Source organism: Strix uralensis, chromosome 3 (genome assembly GCF_047716275.1).
Source record: "Strix uralensis isolate ZFMK-TIS-50842 chromosome 3, bStrUra1, whole genome shotgun sequence".
Taxonomy (NCBI): Eukaryota; Metazoa; Chordata; class Aves; order Strigiformes; family Strigidae; genus Strix; species Strix uralensis.
The window spans coordinates 118,182,652-118,199,671 of NC_133974.1; the positions used below are offsets into that span (position 1 = coordinate 118,182,652).

General features: G+C 48.8%; 1 protein-coding gene across 3 annotated transcripts in view; it reads left to right on the plus strand.

Moving 5' to 3' along the window:
• The first annotated feature begins 6,419 nt into the window (after positions 1 to 6,419).
• Positions 6,420 to 17,020, plus strand: part of ACSS1 (acyl-CoA synthetase short chain family member 1) — a 38,473-nt gene continuing 27,872 nt past the window's right edge. For all 3 annotated transcript variants that reach the window (XM_074864180.1, XM_074864182.1, XM_074864181.1), the window contains exons 1-2: positions 6,420 to 6,748; positions 10,698 to 10,794. In XM_074864180.1, coding sequence (XP_074720281.1) covers positions 6,454 to 6,748; positions 10,698 to 10,794 — 392 coding nt within the window. In that variant the 5' untranslated portion in view covers positions 6,420 to 6,453. The remainder of the gene's footprint in view (positions 6,749 to 10,697; positions 10,795 to 17,020) is intronic.

Sequence of the window (17,020 nt, forward strand, 5' to 3'; positions counted from 1 at the left end):
CACAGACTTGTGACACACCCATGTCCTCTCCCTGTCCCCACCAGAGTGACCCAACCCGTTGTCAGTCCCTACCTGGAGGTTCCCATCTGATCTCATATGTGGGATATCACACCAGCTTCCACAGGTCTGCAGTTCTCCCCAGTCCCTTGTAGGATGTATCTTCTAGCCAGGACTCTTCCCCCTCCCAAGGCAGTCCCTGGGGACCAGCATGGTAATGAGGGAGATCTGTTATGAAGATTGACATCCCTGCAGACGTGCCTGCTCAAAGGCAGATCCACCACAACTGCGGCCACCCCCAGCCACTCAGACTAGGGAGAACAGGGCTACCAGGCCCCCATGATGTTCTTCCACTAGCTGAAAGTGGCCCTGTGCCTCCTGCATCAAGGGCTTGCTCAGTGGAAGCATCCTGCAGAGACTTCAGGGATTCTCCCGCCCTGCAGCAGCCCATCCAACAGGTCCCAGGGTGTGACACAACCCTTCACAGGCAGTGGCATCCTCACGCCCCGGCCCTTGTCACTCTAGGTCTATGATTCACAGATGATTGACAGTTGCCACATGATCTCTCTGTGCTGCAAGTCAAGTTCCCATCATTCATATCACCAAGCACTGGCTCCTGGTGCTAGGTTCTAGAGGGCTCAAGGGAAGTGAGCAAAACAAAAAGATAAAGTGGGGGAGCTGTCTTCCCCTCCAAAGGCCCTTTCACATGCTTCTTGGTGCCCTTCAGACCCCTTTTTCAGAGGGCTGGTGAAGCATCAAGCACAGACCCAGCAGCAGAGTTGGATTGGAAGAGTGCAGTAATAAGACCAAATGGCCCTTACCAGCCTCACCAGGGGCTCTACCCACACCCTGCCCATGGGCTCCATTTCAGCTTAGTCTTCAGTCCCTGTGCTGATCTTCAACTCAGCCACAGCTGGACCTGTCCATGGACCCTGACCTGTGGATGGACTTCCTGGCTTGAGCTTGAAGCTGTCTTGACAGTATGGGCCTGCCCAGGAATCACTGGACAGTGTCTGAGCCAAGCTACCATCACTGCACCTGATCCTGGTCTGTAGATCGACTATCTGGCTTGACCTCACACCTGCCTCATCACCACAAACTTGCCTGGTGACTTGAGCTCTTGGTTGAACCTGGCTACCAATGCTGCATCCACCTTGTCTGGGTACTCCAATACTGGGCCCTGACTAGGGACAGCCTTGCCTTGCTGGCAGGGCTAGCTTCAGAATTAGAACAAGGACTTGTCCAGGCCAGTTTGGAAATTCTCCAGGGATGGAGAGACCACAGCCTCTCTGGGTCCCTCCACCTCTCTCCCGGGAAAGCAGTTCTTCATGCAATCACATTTATGTTGCAACTTGTGTCTCTTTGACCTTAATTGAAAGGAGAAGGCAATACCACCCAATGAGCTGAAGCAGAAGTCAAGCGAGAGCTGGTGGCTTCCTAACTTCCTCAGTTGTTTCTATTGGGCAACTGTCTGTCCATGAGTGGATCTCTGCCACATGCTGAGCCCAGAGCATTGGTGCCAAGCTGGAGGGGATGGAAGAGTTTGGTGCTGAAGCCTTCAGTCTCCCCTCAGGGTGGATATCCTCATCAGCAAGGTCTTTCTGGAACAAAGCACATAGCAAAAACAGTGCAGACTGTACTGGTGCAGGAGAGGAGCCAAATGGTAAGGAAAGTTCGGTGTTAATGAATATCAACAACAGCACTGGATCCCTTTGCTTTGAAATTCAGCCTTGAGCAGGAAACTCTTGAGGGTGGGACAACTGATGGCCTGGCCAGGCTACTGACAAGTGCAATGGAGAGTATGGGTGCTAGCAGGGAAGGATACCCAGAAAAAGCAGTGATCTCTTTTGCTACTGACTGCCCCAGTGTGATACCGTACCAGTGCTGCCAAGGAGTCTCCAGAGGTGAAGGAAGCGACCCTGCGCTAGGTACTGGCGCTGAGCAGTGCCACTGAGGCATTGGTTCCCTGATGCCAAACATGACATGCCCTCCATGGACTCCAGACAGATGGCCTGAAGGAGCACCAGGTGCCCTTGTGCTGGCACCCTGTGGGGTGCTCCTGCATCCTCCAGTGCCACTGTGCATGTGGCAGCCATGCCCTGTGCCATGCACCGCAGACAGACCTCACGTGGGAGATGTTCATGCTCTCCTCTTTCTTGGTGCAGGGCTGGGTTCTGCACCTTGGCCCTGTGCTGCATGCTCCACCTGGGCAGGCACCATGTGCTGCATCTACTTCTGTGCTCAGCTGGGCACTGGGTCTTCAACAGCCTTATCATGACTTTATATCACACCTCTTGAAATATTCTTGGGGGGGAAAGGCATTTTTGTTTATGATTTTTTTAACACTTTTAAGTGTTGTTTGTACTGTGTACAGCAAATGCAAACTTTGCAGGCATTTTAAGGGAAATATGTGCAATCTCATGAGTTAAAGGTTTGCGAGAATGCTATAGAGAAGTTTTCAGTCTCTTTGCATCTGTCTAAAAGCACTTTAGTTATCTGGACATTTCTAAGTATTATTTTTCTCCCTTGTCACTTACTGGACATTTATTACACATTCATAAATGGAAATACAGCAAATCTTTATTTTTCACACTGTTTAGACCTTTATTTCAAGTGTGGCTAGATGTGAGCAGATCTGGCGAAGGTTCACATCCCCAGTTAGCTCGAGTACTCTGTGCCTTCAAACCTGCCGTAGTTCCTGTTGCTTTGGACCCAAGGTCTATGCTGATCTGTGCCACTGAGTTAAAGTGGTACCTGAACAACTGCATTTTAGTTTTATTTCATCCCTTCTCTAAACCTCCCTCAGCCTCCTTCTCTGCAGATGGAGCTGAATGGATCCACAAACTCACTGGATCAGACATCTCGGAACATGTCCAATTTCATCTGCAGGCCCAAATGTAGCTGAAAATGACCAAAAGATTTTATTAAAATCTGGGTTAATTGTGTCTTGGGAAGATTTCTAACACAGACCAGTGTGTACATGGCTCTATAATTATGTTTTTGCCTGGCCCTGTATTTCTCTGTGGGGCCAAATATCATCTGTGTGCATGCCATGTGGGAAGACCGCTGGAAAGTACAGTTAGGAGCAGAACAGTGGTAACCAAGTGGCAGTCATGGATTTCATCATCTTCTTACTCCCCTTTTTAAGGGAAAAATAGGGGGACGGGCAATTGGGAAACATAACTCATGTCAGACACCTGCTTTGACAGAAAAGATACAAAGGCAAAGAAAAGCAGTCAGAGGGCATGGGTGTGTGTGCTGATAGGGTAGCTGTGCCTGGGAGAGGGGCACAAGCAGAAATCCCCTGATACTCTCTCTCTCCCCAGTGGCACAGGACTAGTGCTCTCCAGGCTATCACACCAGAGAGAGCAAGAGGTGGTCTGTGGAGTAAATGCAAAATGAGCCCATGGAGAGTTACTGTGGCGTGGAGGCTGTGACTGGGATTAGCCTGCCTGGTGGACTCCTGGCTCTAACCAGCACAGGTTCAGCTGTAGGCTGTGGCTTCAAACTGTCTCCAGGGGGTCAGAGATGGATGTGGAAAAGCCAGCTAGGCTTGCTAGGATGCCTGGTGCTCTTTAACCCAGCAGGGATGAAAATCCTGTGCCCCATCCTGCAAACACCTCTGCCTGTGCTCAGCTTTATGCAGGCACTTTTAGGCCTTGCACACCACATTGAGTAAGTCTTGTGTATGTTGGCAGGAATCAAAGATGAGGCCAATAAATAACTGCTGGTAGCAGTAAGAATAGGAGTAGAAAGATGTGAGAGACTGGGTTTTCTGGTTTTGTTTTTGATTTTTTTATTTGCTACAGCTCTGATCAACAGATATGTGCAGCCAAACTCACGCCCTGCTCAAACCGCTACTGGCTTGGTTCATCAGTGCCTGCCATGATATCGGCACAGAAGACCCTTAATATATGCCAAGGGTTGCAGCGATTCAGCAGGTGAGTCTGTTAGCTGCTAAAATCTCTTGCAGGGCAGTGAGGTTGCCTATCTGGACTGAAAGGCCATGTCAGAGGACTTGACTGCAGCAGACAGTGACTTCTTCTGCCCTGGCAGCCAAAAGCCTTTGGGAGCTGCCACAGAGAGGTGGCTTTGCAGATCACAGTATCCAGACTTCTACAGAGCTGGTAACACCAACATCGCTGTTTGGACTCCATAATGCCAGAAGGGTCTTCCAAATGGAGACAGAGTGAATGCAGGAGACAATTCCATAACCCATCTTTTATCCAGCACCAGCCTTTCCTGGCATACTCAAACACTGTACTTCATAATAAGAATTGCTGTAACACCCCTCACTTCTCAAAAGTCAACAGCCTGATGCCAGCCTTCACTGACAGAAAGTCACAGCTAGAACAAGTAGGCATCGCAAATTCACAGGGGCTCATCTCCCCTCTCCTCAGCTCTCTCCGAGGCAAGAAAGGAGATTTGGGGTTGTGCTTGTCCTGCCCAGCAGCCCAGCTGGATGGGGTGATTGGGTGGCCTCCAAACTGAACTACATCTGGGTTGTATTGATGATAGTCATGGCTTTCTTTGAGGAGAAAGACAGTCAAAACTTGACGGTGGGGGGATGGTCTGGTGAAGCATGAGAAAAATAAAATTTGGTGGTGGAAAAGGAAAATCAGCCTTATGTGGAAGAAAACCAGAGAAGGGGACCATTCCCAGAAGATTTCAAGGTCTGCAAATTAAGCAGCTAGTGTTTCAGGCCAAATAATTTAAATTCATGCTTAGTATTTTTGACAACTCATTTGCTTGTTTGGTGAAAAGTATTACTGTGAAATCCCGGGGAGAAGCGTGTGGTTTGTATATAAGTACTCTTTGATAGAAAAGTTTTGAGCAATCCTTCAGCAAACCAAGTGAAAGCCCAAGAGCTCTCCATACTCCTGTCTGGCACCAGGTGGCAGACGTGTGGCTGTTTGTAGCTCACCACTTGGGCGAACAGAAACACGGACATTCAAAATACAAGGAAGAAATACCGAACTGTATTAGCCGTGCAGTAATGCCAAATTTACAAGGAAGTTAAAGAGTATTTTTATTCTTGTACGTTAACTATAAAACACAGCTGCGAATGTCAGAAGTGTCAGAAATCCAAATCCTGATAAAATCTGTCTGGTGATATTTCAAGGACAGGAAAAATTTATAAAAAACACTACTTGTCTCTACTGCTGCCAGAACAAGCTTCAGCTTAGCATGAAGAGTAGGTTCAAGTTTTTAATTGTGAACATGAAATGTGCTTTGTCTGCCCAAACTCTGGGAATGAGTTGAGTTGGCGCTCAGGTAGTTTGGCACTTCTTAAGGATGCCCAGACCTTGTCTCTCTAATATAAGTTTTCAAACTCAGTGCTGAGAGGCTGGACCAAACCACCTGAAAGAATTAGTTTCTTCATGCCAGCAAAGAGGTCCCTGCTCTGCACAGGGAAGAAGGTCGTGTTACCTGCTGTAAAATCTTGCTGCTTGTTGAGGAGGGTTTGCACTATAAAGTCAGGGTTAAATCTGATGGAAGAAGAAGTGTCGTGATACCAAAGCCAGGATTTCCACGTTGTGGTAGTGACAATGCTCGCAGGGCTGCCAAGCAAAAAGTGGATGTGTACCCACGTAGAGAGACTTACCCCATTCTGAGAAAGGGAGGACAGGGGTATGACACGTGGCGGTGTGCAAGGGCACAACGAATTTGCCACCTACCCACACACACAAGCATGTCTGTGCATGAGGGCTGGGCACGTGGTTTGAGGACTGTGCCACTGATGTGCTGACTTTGTGGCCGGTGTCCAGGCGTGTGGCGGGGGACATCAGTTGTTGACAGGACAGTGCGTGTGTGCACTGAGTGTTGCCATGTGTGTTAAAGTGCATGGCTGTGCACACACATCTGTGGTGATCTGAGGGTGTGTGCAGGGGTGCACCTCTGCCTGCATGACTGTGCAGGTGGTGTTCCCAGGGTGGTGTGAGCGCAGGGTGTATCTTTGTGGGTGACTGGTGGTGCAGTGGGCTTGTTCCCAGGGCTGAGTGGGCACAGGGGTGCATTTGGGTAAGTGTATCTCTGGGTGGAGTGTACCCGTGTGAATGCTACGGGTGTTCCCAAGGCTGTGAGGGTGCAGGCATGTCCCTGGGTGCAGGGTGCTCCCGGGGCCCTGTGGGTGCAGGGGTGTCTCTGGGTGGTGGATGCTCCCGGGGGTGCAGGGGTGTCCTTGGGTGGGGGATGCTCCCGGGGGTGCAGGCGTGTCTCTCTGGGTTTGGGGCGCTCCCGGGGCCCTGTGGGTGCAGGGGTGTCTCTTGGGGTGCTCCTGGGTCCGTAGGGGTGCGGGGCGCCCCTGGCCGCTCCCGAAGCCGCCGCGCTGGGGGCAGCCCCTCCCCGAGGGCGGTCTCTCCCGGCGGGCGGGGGCTGTTCCGCGGCCGGGGGCGGTGCCGGGGCCGGCAGGGCCGGGCGCGGCGGGGCCCCGACGGCGGCGTAGGGCTGTGCCCCATGGCGCTGGCGGTGGCCCGAGCGCGGGTGCTGCGCGCCCTCAGCCGCCCACTCCCGCCGGGACGGGTCCCGCTCGCCGCCCGGCGCTGCTGCAGCGACGCGGGGGGTCCTGCCGCGCTGCCGCCCGGCGGGTACGGGGTCTGGCAGGAGCGGGCGGCCCGCGACCCCGCCGGTTTCTGGGCGGAGGTGGCGCGGTGGGCACTGCGCTGGGACAGCCCCTTCCACACCGCCTGCCAGGCCGGCCCGGCCGCCGGCGCCGCCCGCTGGTTCCTCGGCGGCCGCCTCAACGTCTCGGGTAAGGCGTCCGCGGGCCCGCGCGGCCCCCGCGCCCCGCCGCCCTTAGGGCGGCCCCGCCGCTGCTTCCCGCGTCTGCCTCCGGGCCAGCCGGGCGCCTTCCCGCCGGGGTAGTTTTCGCCAGCGCCCCTCCTTGGGGGAAAAACCCAAAGATTTCTGTTGGGCGGCGCTCGGAGAAAATCTGCCGGGCGTTCCGAAATGGCTGGAGAGCGGGGAGAAAATCCGAGGCCGGGGGTAACCCTCTGCGGGAGCCCCGCCGCAGTCCCGAGGTCCGGCGTGGGGCAGCCCCCGGCGCCGTGCCAGCCCGGGTGCCCTGAGCTCGGCTCTGCCGCCCTCAGCCCCGGCCGCCGGGGACTGCTTGGTCCCGGGGTGGGCTCCGCAGCGCCGGCGCAAAGGTGAACCAGAGGTGGGGGACGGTGCGAATCCCAGTAGCTGCAGCGTCTTTTCGATCCTAAACGAGGAACTTGATCGCCTTCTCCAGCTTCTCCACGAAGAGTGGAATTTGCTGTGACAGTCCTGACTACCTCTTGAATTTCTTCCTGGCCGTATCTGCCTTAAAGGCTCTTCTGTGCTGTGGCCCTGCTGGATGCTGGATGATCCATTGGGAGTAAGCCCCAGCCCCATCTAGGGTGCACCTCGCTGGTGAACTCTTTTAATAGGGATGTACGTTTCTTACTTTCGTTTCCCGTTCCTGGGAGAGTGCTTGAATCACCAGTTCAGTAGTGCGGGAACGTAACATCCCTGGCCACCATTTTTCACAGCAAGAGAGCAAAGCCTCCTCAGGTCTTCCAGAGAACGCAAGGGAGCGTCTCCTCCCAGGGGATGATTCCCAGCAGTGGATCCCAAGTTGATGGAGGCATATGTACAGTCCTGCTTCCAGCACCCAGCAAGCAGAGGGATTTTAGCCAGACTTCTGTTTTCCTTGGTTCCTGTTGAAAGGAAGATCTTGGCTGAGCACAGAGACTTTCAGGGATCTGTTTATTTCCTCTGTAGAGTGAGATCGGCACCTTCTTCTGGATCCCTCTTGGGTCAGGTGTCTGAAATGCAGATGTTGCTGGCCCTGATTTTAGATCATGTGTTGTGTCTAGTTCTTCAAAAGGCACTAAATGCCACTTTTGTTTTCTTTGCATGTGTAAAAAGAAATCACAGAACCACAGAATCACCTAGGTTGGAAAGGACCTTGGAGATCATCTAGTCCAACCGTTAACCTAGCACTGACAGTTCCCAACTATACCATATCCTTAAGTGCTATGTCAACCTGTCTCTTGAACACCAACACATCCAGGGATGGGGACTCCACCACCTCCCTGGGCAGCCCATTCCAACGCCTAACAACCCGTTCTGTAAAGAAATACTTCCTAATATCTAGTCTAAACCTTCCCTGGCTCAACTTGAGGCCATTCCCTCTTGTCCTATCACTCATTACTTGGTTAAGGAGACTCATCCCCAGCTCTCTGCAACCTCCTTTCAGGTAGTTGTAGAGGGCGATGAGGTCTCCCCTCGGCCTCCTCTTCTCCAGACTAAACCCCCCCAGTTCCCTCAGCCGCTCCTCGTACGACATGTGCTCCAGACCCTTCACCAGCTTCGTTGCCCTTCTCTGGACACGCTCGAGTCATTCAATGTCCTTTTTGTAGTGAGGGGCCCAAAACTGAACCCAGTAATCGAGGTGTGGCCTCACCAGTGCTGAGTACAGGGGTAAGATCCCTTCCCTGTCCCTGCTGGCCACGCTATTGCTGATACAAGCCAGGATGCCTTGTAGGCTTCTGAAACATAGATGCACAGTATTAAACAGTTTTGCTATTGCTGTTTTTCTTCTTTTAAAGCACGATGAAGATGGTACTCGGCCACAGCCGAGCGGCTGGTTTTCTGCTAGGAGGCTGTGGTTTTGTCCCTTTATTTCTTGATTTGACACTGGTTACAGAAATGTGGCAGCAGTTCAGGTCCCTGATCCAGAGCATCCTGTGTGCCTGTCTCCCAATACAGCTGGACACCAGGCAACTGAATCATCTGCTGCTTTTTGCTTGGGGAGACCTTGTGGCAGGATTTGGGGGACCTGTGAGCTTCAGTGCTTCTGGGTTTATTGCACAGTTACTCCTGGCCAGGAGAATAAGCTGACCAAGTACTGCACTTCCAACCAGGGCACTGAGTTCTCAGGAGTGTGTCTTACTGAAATGAATCATTTTGAAGTGTTGTTGAGGAGACAAGAAAATATGTGGAGAAACCATTAGGGTATAGTAGTAAGGGGAAGGTCACTAAATTGTAAAATGAGCAAAAGGCTCTTGTAAGCCTAAGCTCAGGAAGGAAATAATAGCATTTGGCCCTGGTTCACCTGCCAGTTCTTACTGAGCTGGCTCAGCTGGAGCTTGGTGCAGCAGAAATTCCCTCTGAAGGCTAGTACGGCTGCTCATGAGTAAGAAACACTGCTTGGGCGATGAATCCCTGTTAATGTAGTTTGCTGTAGTGTGACGCAATGTGTGAGGGTGTTGTTGCAGTGAGCTTGGAGGTGGGAGTTGCTAAGGGTCGCAGACCAAGGCGCAGCAGATCCAATTACCTATGGACGGACAGCAGACAAAGCCAGTGTATAACTGCTTAAAGCATTCCTCGTTAGAGTGTTTGTCCTAAGAAATGGCTTTATCTCCTTTATTTTTATAGTATTGCTGCAGGAATTTACATTAAAAAATAAGAGACTTAAAGAAGCTGAAGAGCAGTTCTTTGTATTTTTGAGACTGACAGTTGTTCTTCTGATGAAATATGCCAAATTCTGAGGGATTTCTCTCTCTCTCTGCACCTTTAGGGGCTCATTCCCACCTTCCAGTGGTGGTATAAATCAGCTGTGATCACCGAACAGCAGAAGTTGACTTGCGGGCTGCAGTTTACTGAAACGTCACAAATTGTGACAGCAATAGGCAGCTGTTGTCGCACTTAATTTATCTGGAAAAAGGAAATCCTTCCCCACCAGTATTAATGTTTCCAAGAAATATGATCTGAACCTCAGCAATTTTTTTAAGGGTTTTCTCTGAGTTACACAGCAGTGTGCCTGACTTTTTAAATAGTTTTCTTTTGGAATAAAGTAACTGGCTTTGGAAGGTAAGCGTAGTTTAGGCTTGGAATGAATACTTACAAGGTTAATCTCTAAACGTCAGGCAAGTTGCTACTGAATATGCAGTCAGGTTTCTTGGGTGGATTCTCTTACAGTTTCTTCAGGGTGAGTGCTTTCCCTAAGTCCACTTGAGCATCTCACGTAGTTGTTCAGGTTTTGTCCACCTCAAGTTGTTGGGGGAAGAGATGCACCTTCAGAAGGTAATTTTATACCTTTAAGTTTTAGGAGGTGTAGTACATAGCTTGAGGCATGTTAATTTTTCCCAGATGTCTGGTAATGTATAGATGTCTGTACTCTGTGAGTTTACCCTAGATCCTAAAGTTTTAGATATTTTCAGTTAGCTGAGATTCAGCTCTTCTGTTATACCCGAGAATAAAAATGTTTCACATGAGCTTTAATTAGAAAATTCAAATGATGCAATGCTAAAAATGCAAGCTGGGGAAGACAGTCTTGTCAGATTGACGTAGCGAAATGCTGCTCTGGGGAGCAAAAACATCAAAAGAGTGTCTTGTCATTGTGCTACTGGGAGCAGGGGAGAGAGATTTGGGCTGGTTTAAGCTTAGCCAGTGGAGCTAAGATGAGCTGAATCAGCTGAGGCCTCTTGTGGGGATGCCATCTCTAAGGCAGCTGTACCAATTAAGTATAGTATTTGTGGTACTTGCATGCTACAGATATAGCAGAGGACAGCTTTACTAGTGCTACAAATGCTATAATTTCCAGTGTTATACATGAGCGTGTGGCTAGCTAGCTAACAAATCATGTTTCATCTTTCTGTTACGCTTGACCAAGCTAAGTTTACAGAGCACCTTGCATATGATCAGGCTTTGTTTAAACCTCTGTTTTCTTACAGTAAATTGCTTGGATCGACATGTTGAAAAGTCTCCAAAGAGAGTGGCTTTGATTTGGGAGAGAGATGAGCCCGGCACTGCAGTGCATGTCACGTACAGGTATGGCACCTTCTCACGATGCTTTGTGATGCCTGGAAATGTGGTGGGGCAGGGAGAAGAGCTGCTGCTCTGAAATCAGACCTCTGTGAAACTCTACTTTCTTCCAAGGTACTCGAGCACATAGGATGCGCAGCCACGGCACTGTGGCTAGGTTGTGGTGTCATGATGAAATAGCTCCTGAAAAACAGAGGTGTGTTCCCACCAAGAAATTATGTTCTTCATGGAGAGGGCTCCCTGATCTTAGACACCTGTGTAATAAACATGTTACAGGGTGAGAGGTACAGTGGATGTAAGTTAGTGACAGCTACTGAAAATTTCAGTTTGAGATCTGGCATCATCTTCTGGTTATGGTGTTAATCAGGCCTACCTGTAGATTCCCTTCTCTCTAAGTGGGGGCTTTTAGAAGAGAAAGGCTTGTTTTTTTCTCCCTGGCTTATGTTCTCACCTGTCAGTTTTCTTTTTGCTCATTAAAAATCTTCATGGGAAAATTTCTGTAGCAGCTTTTGGTTTCAGCACAACAGCAAATATCTTGGTGCAAACATCTTGTGCTGATGGTCAATAGCATGATACCGAGTCCTGGCTGGAGGGGATTTGAAGCTCCCTGTGTTCCTCTTCCCCATCCTCAGTGCAGTTTAGAGCAACCTTGAGACTGCTCTGAGTGATGCTGACTTGTAATTCCTGCAATAGATTGTAGGGTTTGTTAGAACATGGCCATTATCAAGTACATTTCTCTTCTGCCTGCTATGTGCCCTCATTTAGGAGACGGGCCTGCCTGCAATGATGCCTTTTACATCATCTGTCTCTCTAGTGAGAGTTAAAGGTTTCACAGACTTGTGCATTCTTCAGTGCATATTTTAGGGAGCCAGATGTTTGATCTGCTGGATCTCAGGAAGCCATGTGTTTGATCTACTGGATCAGAAAGTAGAGGAAACATAGGAAGGCCTAGCATCTGACTCTTTTACAAAATGTTTTCTGTACCTTGTTGATAGTTGGGGTTCCTGGAGCTCCTTGAGTCTAAATAGGTTCTGGTGGCCTGGTTTACCTACAGAATTTATTAAAGCTCCTGAAGACATTATTCATTGGAGTGAGGAAGCTGGTCAGCAGGAAGGAGTGGGTGTACAAATAGCTTTGAGAGGTTAGTGCTCCGTGCAACAGAAATAAACACTATCTGATACAAAGCTGTGGAAGAAGTGGATTGGTTTTAATCTTGGTATTGTTATTTGACAGGCTATGTAGGCATGTTATGATATAAATGTGTTGTAACCAACTGGGTAACTTGGCTAAATGCTTTGAGGTTTGCTTTTGCCATTCTGGTGCTAGAAATGAGATGGAATCAAAGGTTTGTCCCAAAGTTTGGGGTGGTGTATGTACTTTTACCACTCTCTTCATGCCCCAGGCATGAAACCTGGGAGTAGGTCAGAGGTGGGAATTGTACTCTGATTAACCTGAAAAGGTGAGCAGTCCATCAGATAGCACAGCCTCATTCAAGGCAACTCTAGCCTCCTCCTTAGACTGTGCTACTTGAAATGTGCTGAGCTGCTCCAGACCGTCAAACCATCTTCTCAGGATCTCTGGAGATGTGAGAAGGCCTTTCTGAACAGCAACAGAACTGTTTTTTTCTTGACCATGCCAAAATGTATTTGGAAGAAAGCATATCTTCAGTCTGTGTATTTATGACTGCTGTGGCTTGAAGACAGGTAACTCGCATCTGAAAACTGAATCCCTCTTTGTACAGCCTTACAAAGACATGGTAACTAGCAACCAGAAAGAAGAACATGCAAGTGGAAGACAAGTTGGCTTTCGAGCTTCTGCTTGTATTTGAGAGCTGCGTTCCTGTTTCTGCGTGATACTCTTGGTGAGATGTGACTGAATTCGAGTGACATAGTTTCTCAAGAGACTTTGGTCCTACAACATGGTAAACAAGTCACTTAGTTCTCTGCTTATCTCATTGTCAGGAAAAGCTTTGTTGAAAACAGTGATATTATATGGGTGTGTACACAAGGAGGGAGTCAAAAGTTTTGCTTTTCTGTGATCTTTGGGATGCATTTTTAAAGGTTTTAAATAGGGCAGCGTGGTTTTCCAAGGTGTGTTGGTACTGGCCTCCCTTTGAAGCTGAGCTTAGTTGAAAACTTTTTGCAGTAGCACCTTGTTTTAGGTAGAAGTTTTGTGAGGGAAAGCGTATGAAAAAAAGAGGTGGCCCAGAAGCTGTGATGCTGGTTGAGTAATCCTCCGAGAGCCTTCTGTAGCAGGTGGTCTCTGCGTGTCGGCCTCAGTGCAAGACAGCCCCAATGTAAAGAGGGAATGAGAGGGATGATGGGTATCAGAAAGAGCCAAAATCTGGTGTCAGTGGCAGAGGAGATGTTCCCCTTTCCTTAGGATCTGTATGCACTGTTAATGGGACAGCAGCCTTAAAGTTGTGCGCTAGGAAGGTAGAGACTTTAATTTGGCCACTTCCTTACAGACCAGCTTTGAGGAAGGTCCTGGAATCTCAGCTAGGCCGTGTCCAGGGCTTACATTCAGGGAAGTACAAGGCTCCAGTTTTTTGCATTATCTATTTTGCAAAGCTTGCTGCTGTGAGCTGCTTCTCCTTATAGGTAAGCCCTGCGTGGCACAAGGAAAGACGTGGTTGCTAGTGTGGTGCTCTCCCTTCTCCTCTGGGGAGCTTTTTAGGGGCAAGAAAACAGCTGAGCGCTGGCCACATTCGTATCATAGCCGGCAAAGGAAGCAGGTGGCTGTGCAGGAAGAGGGCTGGAACAGTCTTCCTCCTCCCTGAGGAAGGGGAAAGCCTCTATCAGCGGGGCTTCCGCCATGCATTGGCAAGAAACACAACTACATTGGAAAGTGCTGTCTCAGCTTGCTCATCCCTGGGAGAAATAACAGCCTCCATTTGCCTCTGCTGCCCCACTAACTGCCTAGCTTGCAGGGGGCAAAGAGCTGGTGGGGCCATGCTGTAAGTCAGCCGACATCCCCATGCACACTTGTCAGCAAGGTGGGTTGTGTTTATGCAGCTGAGTTCAACTGCTATGTGCTAGGAGAGGAATCCAAAGATCTCCTTATTGGCAAAGATACACAAAGCCATGGGTGAAACATTTAAGTTTTGCTTGAATGATGGTTGCTGACCTTATGAGCTCAGTTGTGATGATCTTTTTCACTGCTGAGTTTTGTCCTGTCTCCAGCTGATGCAACTCAGCCTTTCAGGAAAAAAGTTCCCTGTATTCTCTTGTGCTTTTCTCCCACTCTGGCTTTCATTTTTATCAAGTAGAAATTCAGCTAAGTTTCAAATTATCTCCAGTTTTGAATGGGAAGGCAGGAGACTTGGGTTTTTTACTGCTTTGTGAGCACAGGGCATGCAACCCTCCTGGGATCTGGCAGCTGCAGTCAGCAAAGTGTGGACAGATCATGCCAGGTCTGGCTGATCATGAGGTCTGGCTCTCCAGAGGCTAAACCACCATAAACTCATTGGTGGGGCAGTGGCAAAGTAGCAGTTAACCCACAGGAGTGTGCTGCTGTGATCAACCAGCTGAATTTATTGGCAGAAGGGTCCAATCCAGCTGGGAGTGTTTTGTCCTGCTCTGTAGTTGTTGTCAGGGCCCAGGAACTTTGAAACCTTGAAGAGGAATTCCCCAATGCATTGCTGAGCCCGGGTTTTAAAGGGCACTATATTATCAAGTGCCTTATATAAGCAGGTGGAGTTGGTAGCTGGAGCTGTTGAGTTGCAGGCTCTGTAAGCTCAGCAACAGGGAATGTTAAAGACAGCAGCTAAAGTTATGCCAGACCTCCCCCGGTCCTACAGGGGGTTATTTATTCTCTCTGGTGTTCCCTTGTTTACCACAGTCTCTACAATTTAGCCATCTGTGAGCCAGTGTTTCCTAGTACTGCGAAATCCTATGGATATTGCCAAAGGGAGCTGTGTGAAGAAGTGGGCAGCAGTATGCGTTAGCTAACCTGTTTTTGCAAAGGGTTGCAGGCTGTTTCTCAATGGAAGGGTTTTGATTTATGATGGAGCTCAGTCTGGTGCAGAAAATGTTGAGGGCAGACGGAATGTTCAAAATGCAAAATACAAAGTAGGGAGAGGAAAGCAGAAGCTGAGGGGTCAGAAGTTAGGGTCCTTGGGTAGCTTTTCGTAGGGTCCTAGGTAGCTGGGAGAGAAGTGGTTGGACATCTTCATTATCTGCATCACATCTATGCCTTTAACAAGCCAACAGATGGTGGTTCCTCAGCCCAAGCTGAAATGGTTGAAGTTTGTATTAGAGATCACAGTGAAGGCTGCAGCCGGAAGCCATGTGGGTACTTACCAGGCTGTGCAATGCAGAAGGTGTTTCTCGTTGACAGCAAACTCTTTTCCTCCCTGCCTCCCTCCTCTTTCCTTTCCTGGGAACATCTTACCCAGGCTTTTAGCCTTCCCCATCCAAGGCAGCTCAGGGACTTTTTACTTTCTTACCTGAAAAAGGTCACAGGGGGTTTTCCTTGCCCTGAGTTCAGGATGTCTGCAGGAAGGTTGGACAATTGTGCTCACCTTAGCAATTGAACCTACAGCCAAAAATCCTCATGTTGAGCTTCGTATTTTTCAGTTATTCTCACTAAAGTGGAAAAAAATGTTGAGTTTTCTTTTGGTGAAAAAAGGAAACACATGTTTTCTCTATTTAGCAAAAAGTGAGGGGAAATGGAGGGTTATACTGAGGCACTACCACAGAAGCTGCAGTGGGGTGTGAATAGGTTTGTGCATTATCCTTGTGGCCAGAACGTTGACCCAGGAAGAAGAGATGGATGTAAAGACCTACTGTGTCCCAGGGGACTCAGTACAACAACTCTCAAACAACAGTACCCACCTGCAGCGCTGGGATTGCAAGGTATGGAGGCTGGCTTTGAACTCTGCTGCTCCGCAGTGATTCATGTAGAGCAATAGCTAGGAGGTGAGATACGAGGGTGTTGGGGTGAGAGATGCGCAGATCTGGGGGTTTTGGGGGTGTTTTTTTTGTTTGGGTTTTCTTTTTTTTTTTGTACTAACCTGTTTGGGGCATTTGACCTGAATTTTCAAATAGTTTCATCCTGATCCAAACTGGTTCCAGGAAATAAACTGGTCACTGCCAGAAATAATCAACCCAGCTGTAGTGCTGAGACAGCAGAAAACATGGCTTGTGCTGAGCCTCCTAAACAGGCACTGTCAAAGCCCATATACAGCATTGAATATATTAGGAAAATGTCTAGAAACGTGTTGCTAAAGGCTGCTTCCCAAAGAAGATCTTAATGCTATTTTTTTTGATGTAAAAAGAACTGGTTTTCTTTGTTTAGAAAGCTTCAGGCTGTCTTGCTGTGGTGAAAGATAGCATCAGTCTTCTTGGAAAAATGTTTCTGCCAGGCATCCCTAAAATGCATGAGAGAAATTCCATGTGTTGGTGATGGGTTTTACAGGAGTCGTTGTTCCAGACATTGAGTGATAGGCTTTGGAAACAGAGGCACCACTGTACCTAGGGAATGATCTGGGAGAAATATGGTCTGGTAGTTTCTGAACAGAAATGTAAAGATAGGGAGAGAAGTGCTGCATCTGTTAGATTAAACAGAGTACTGGCCTGAACAGTGATCTGCTGGCTCTGGTGGAGGGGCAGCCTTGAAGGTCCTGTGCTTAGAAGTGATGCTGTGATAGCCGAGGAGATACCTGCATAAAGGGTGATGAACACTCTTTAGAAGAGAACAGTGTTAACACTCAAAAGTCCTGTTTATGGGCAAAAAGGAAGCACACCTTACATAGAGACAGCCAAGAGTTTATTCTTAGTATAACTGAACCCTTAGCAAGCTAATCTTATTAGGTAAGATCTAATTATTACAGAAAAAGAAAGAAAGATGTCCTGTTAGTTATGACTGACACCACTTTTGTCCAGCATCAGGTCCACATTTCTTTTACTGTTTGTTTGCAGTGTGGGGCACCAGTGCCAGCCTGTGCTCCATCTCTTGTTGGTTCTCCTTCATGCCACGTGCTGTGCCTCCGCTTCTCAAGGCCTTTTACCATAGCAGGCCTATAATTTCTTAATACTACCTCATTATGTTAGGGCTGTAAACCCATGATGGTAGCATAAAAAGATAAAGAAGCATAAAAAAAAAATTAGCCATGGTTACCTGGTCAGTTAGCAAAATTGCTGTTACAGCTAAACCAAGTGAAAACGAGGCTGCAGGTAGGCCAAGAAGAGCTCGGACAGAGCGAGCATCACAAGCTGTGTTCCTGAGACCT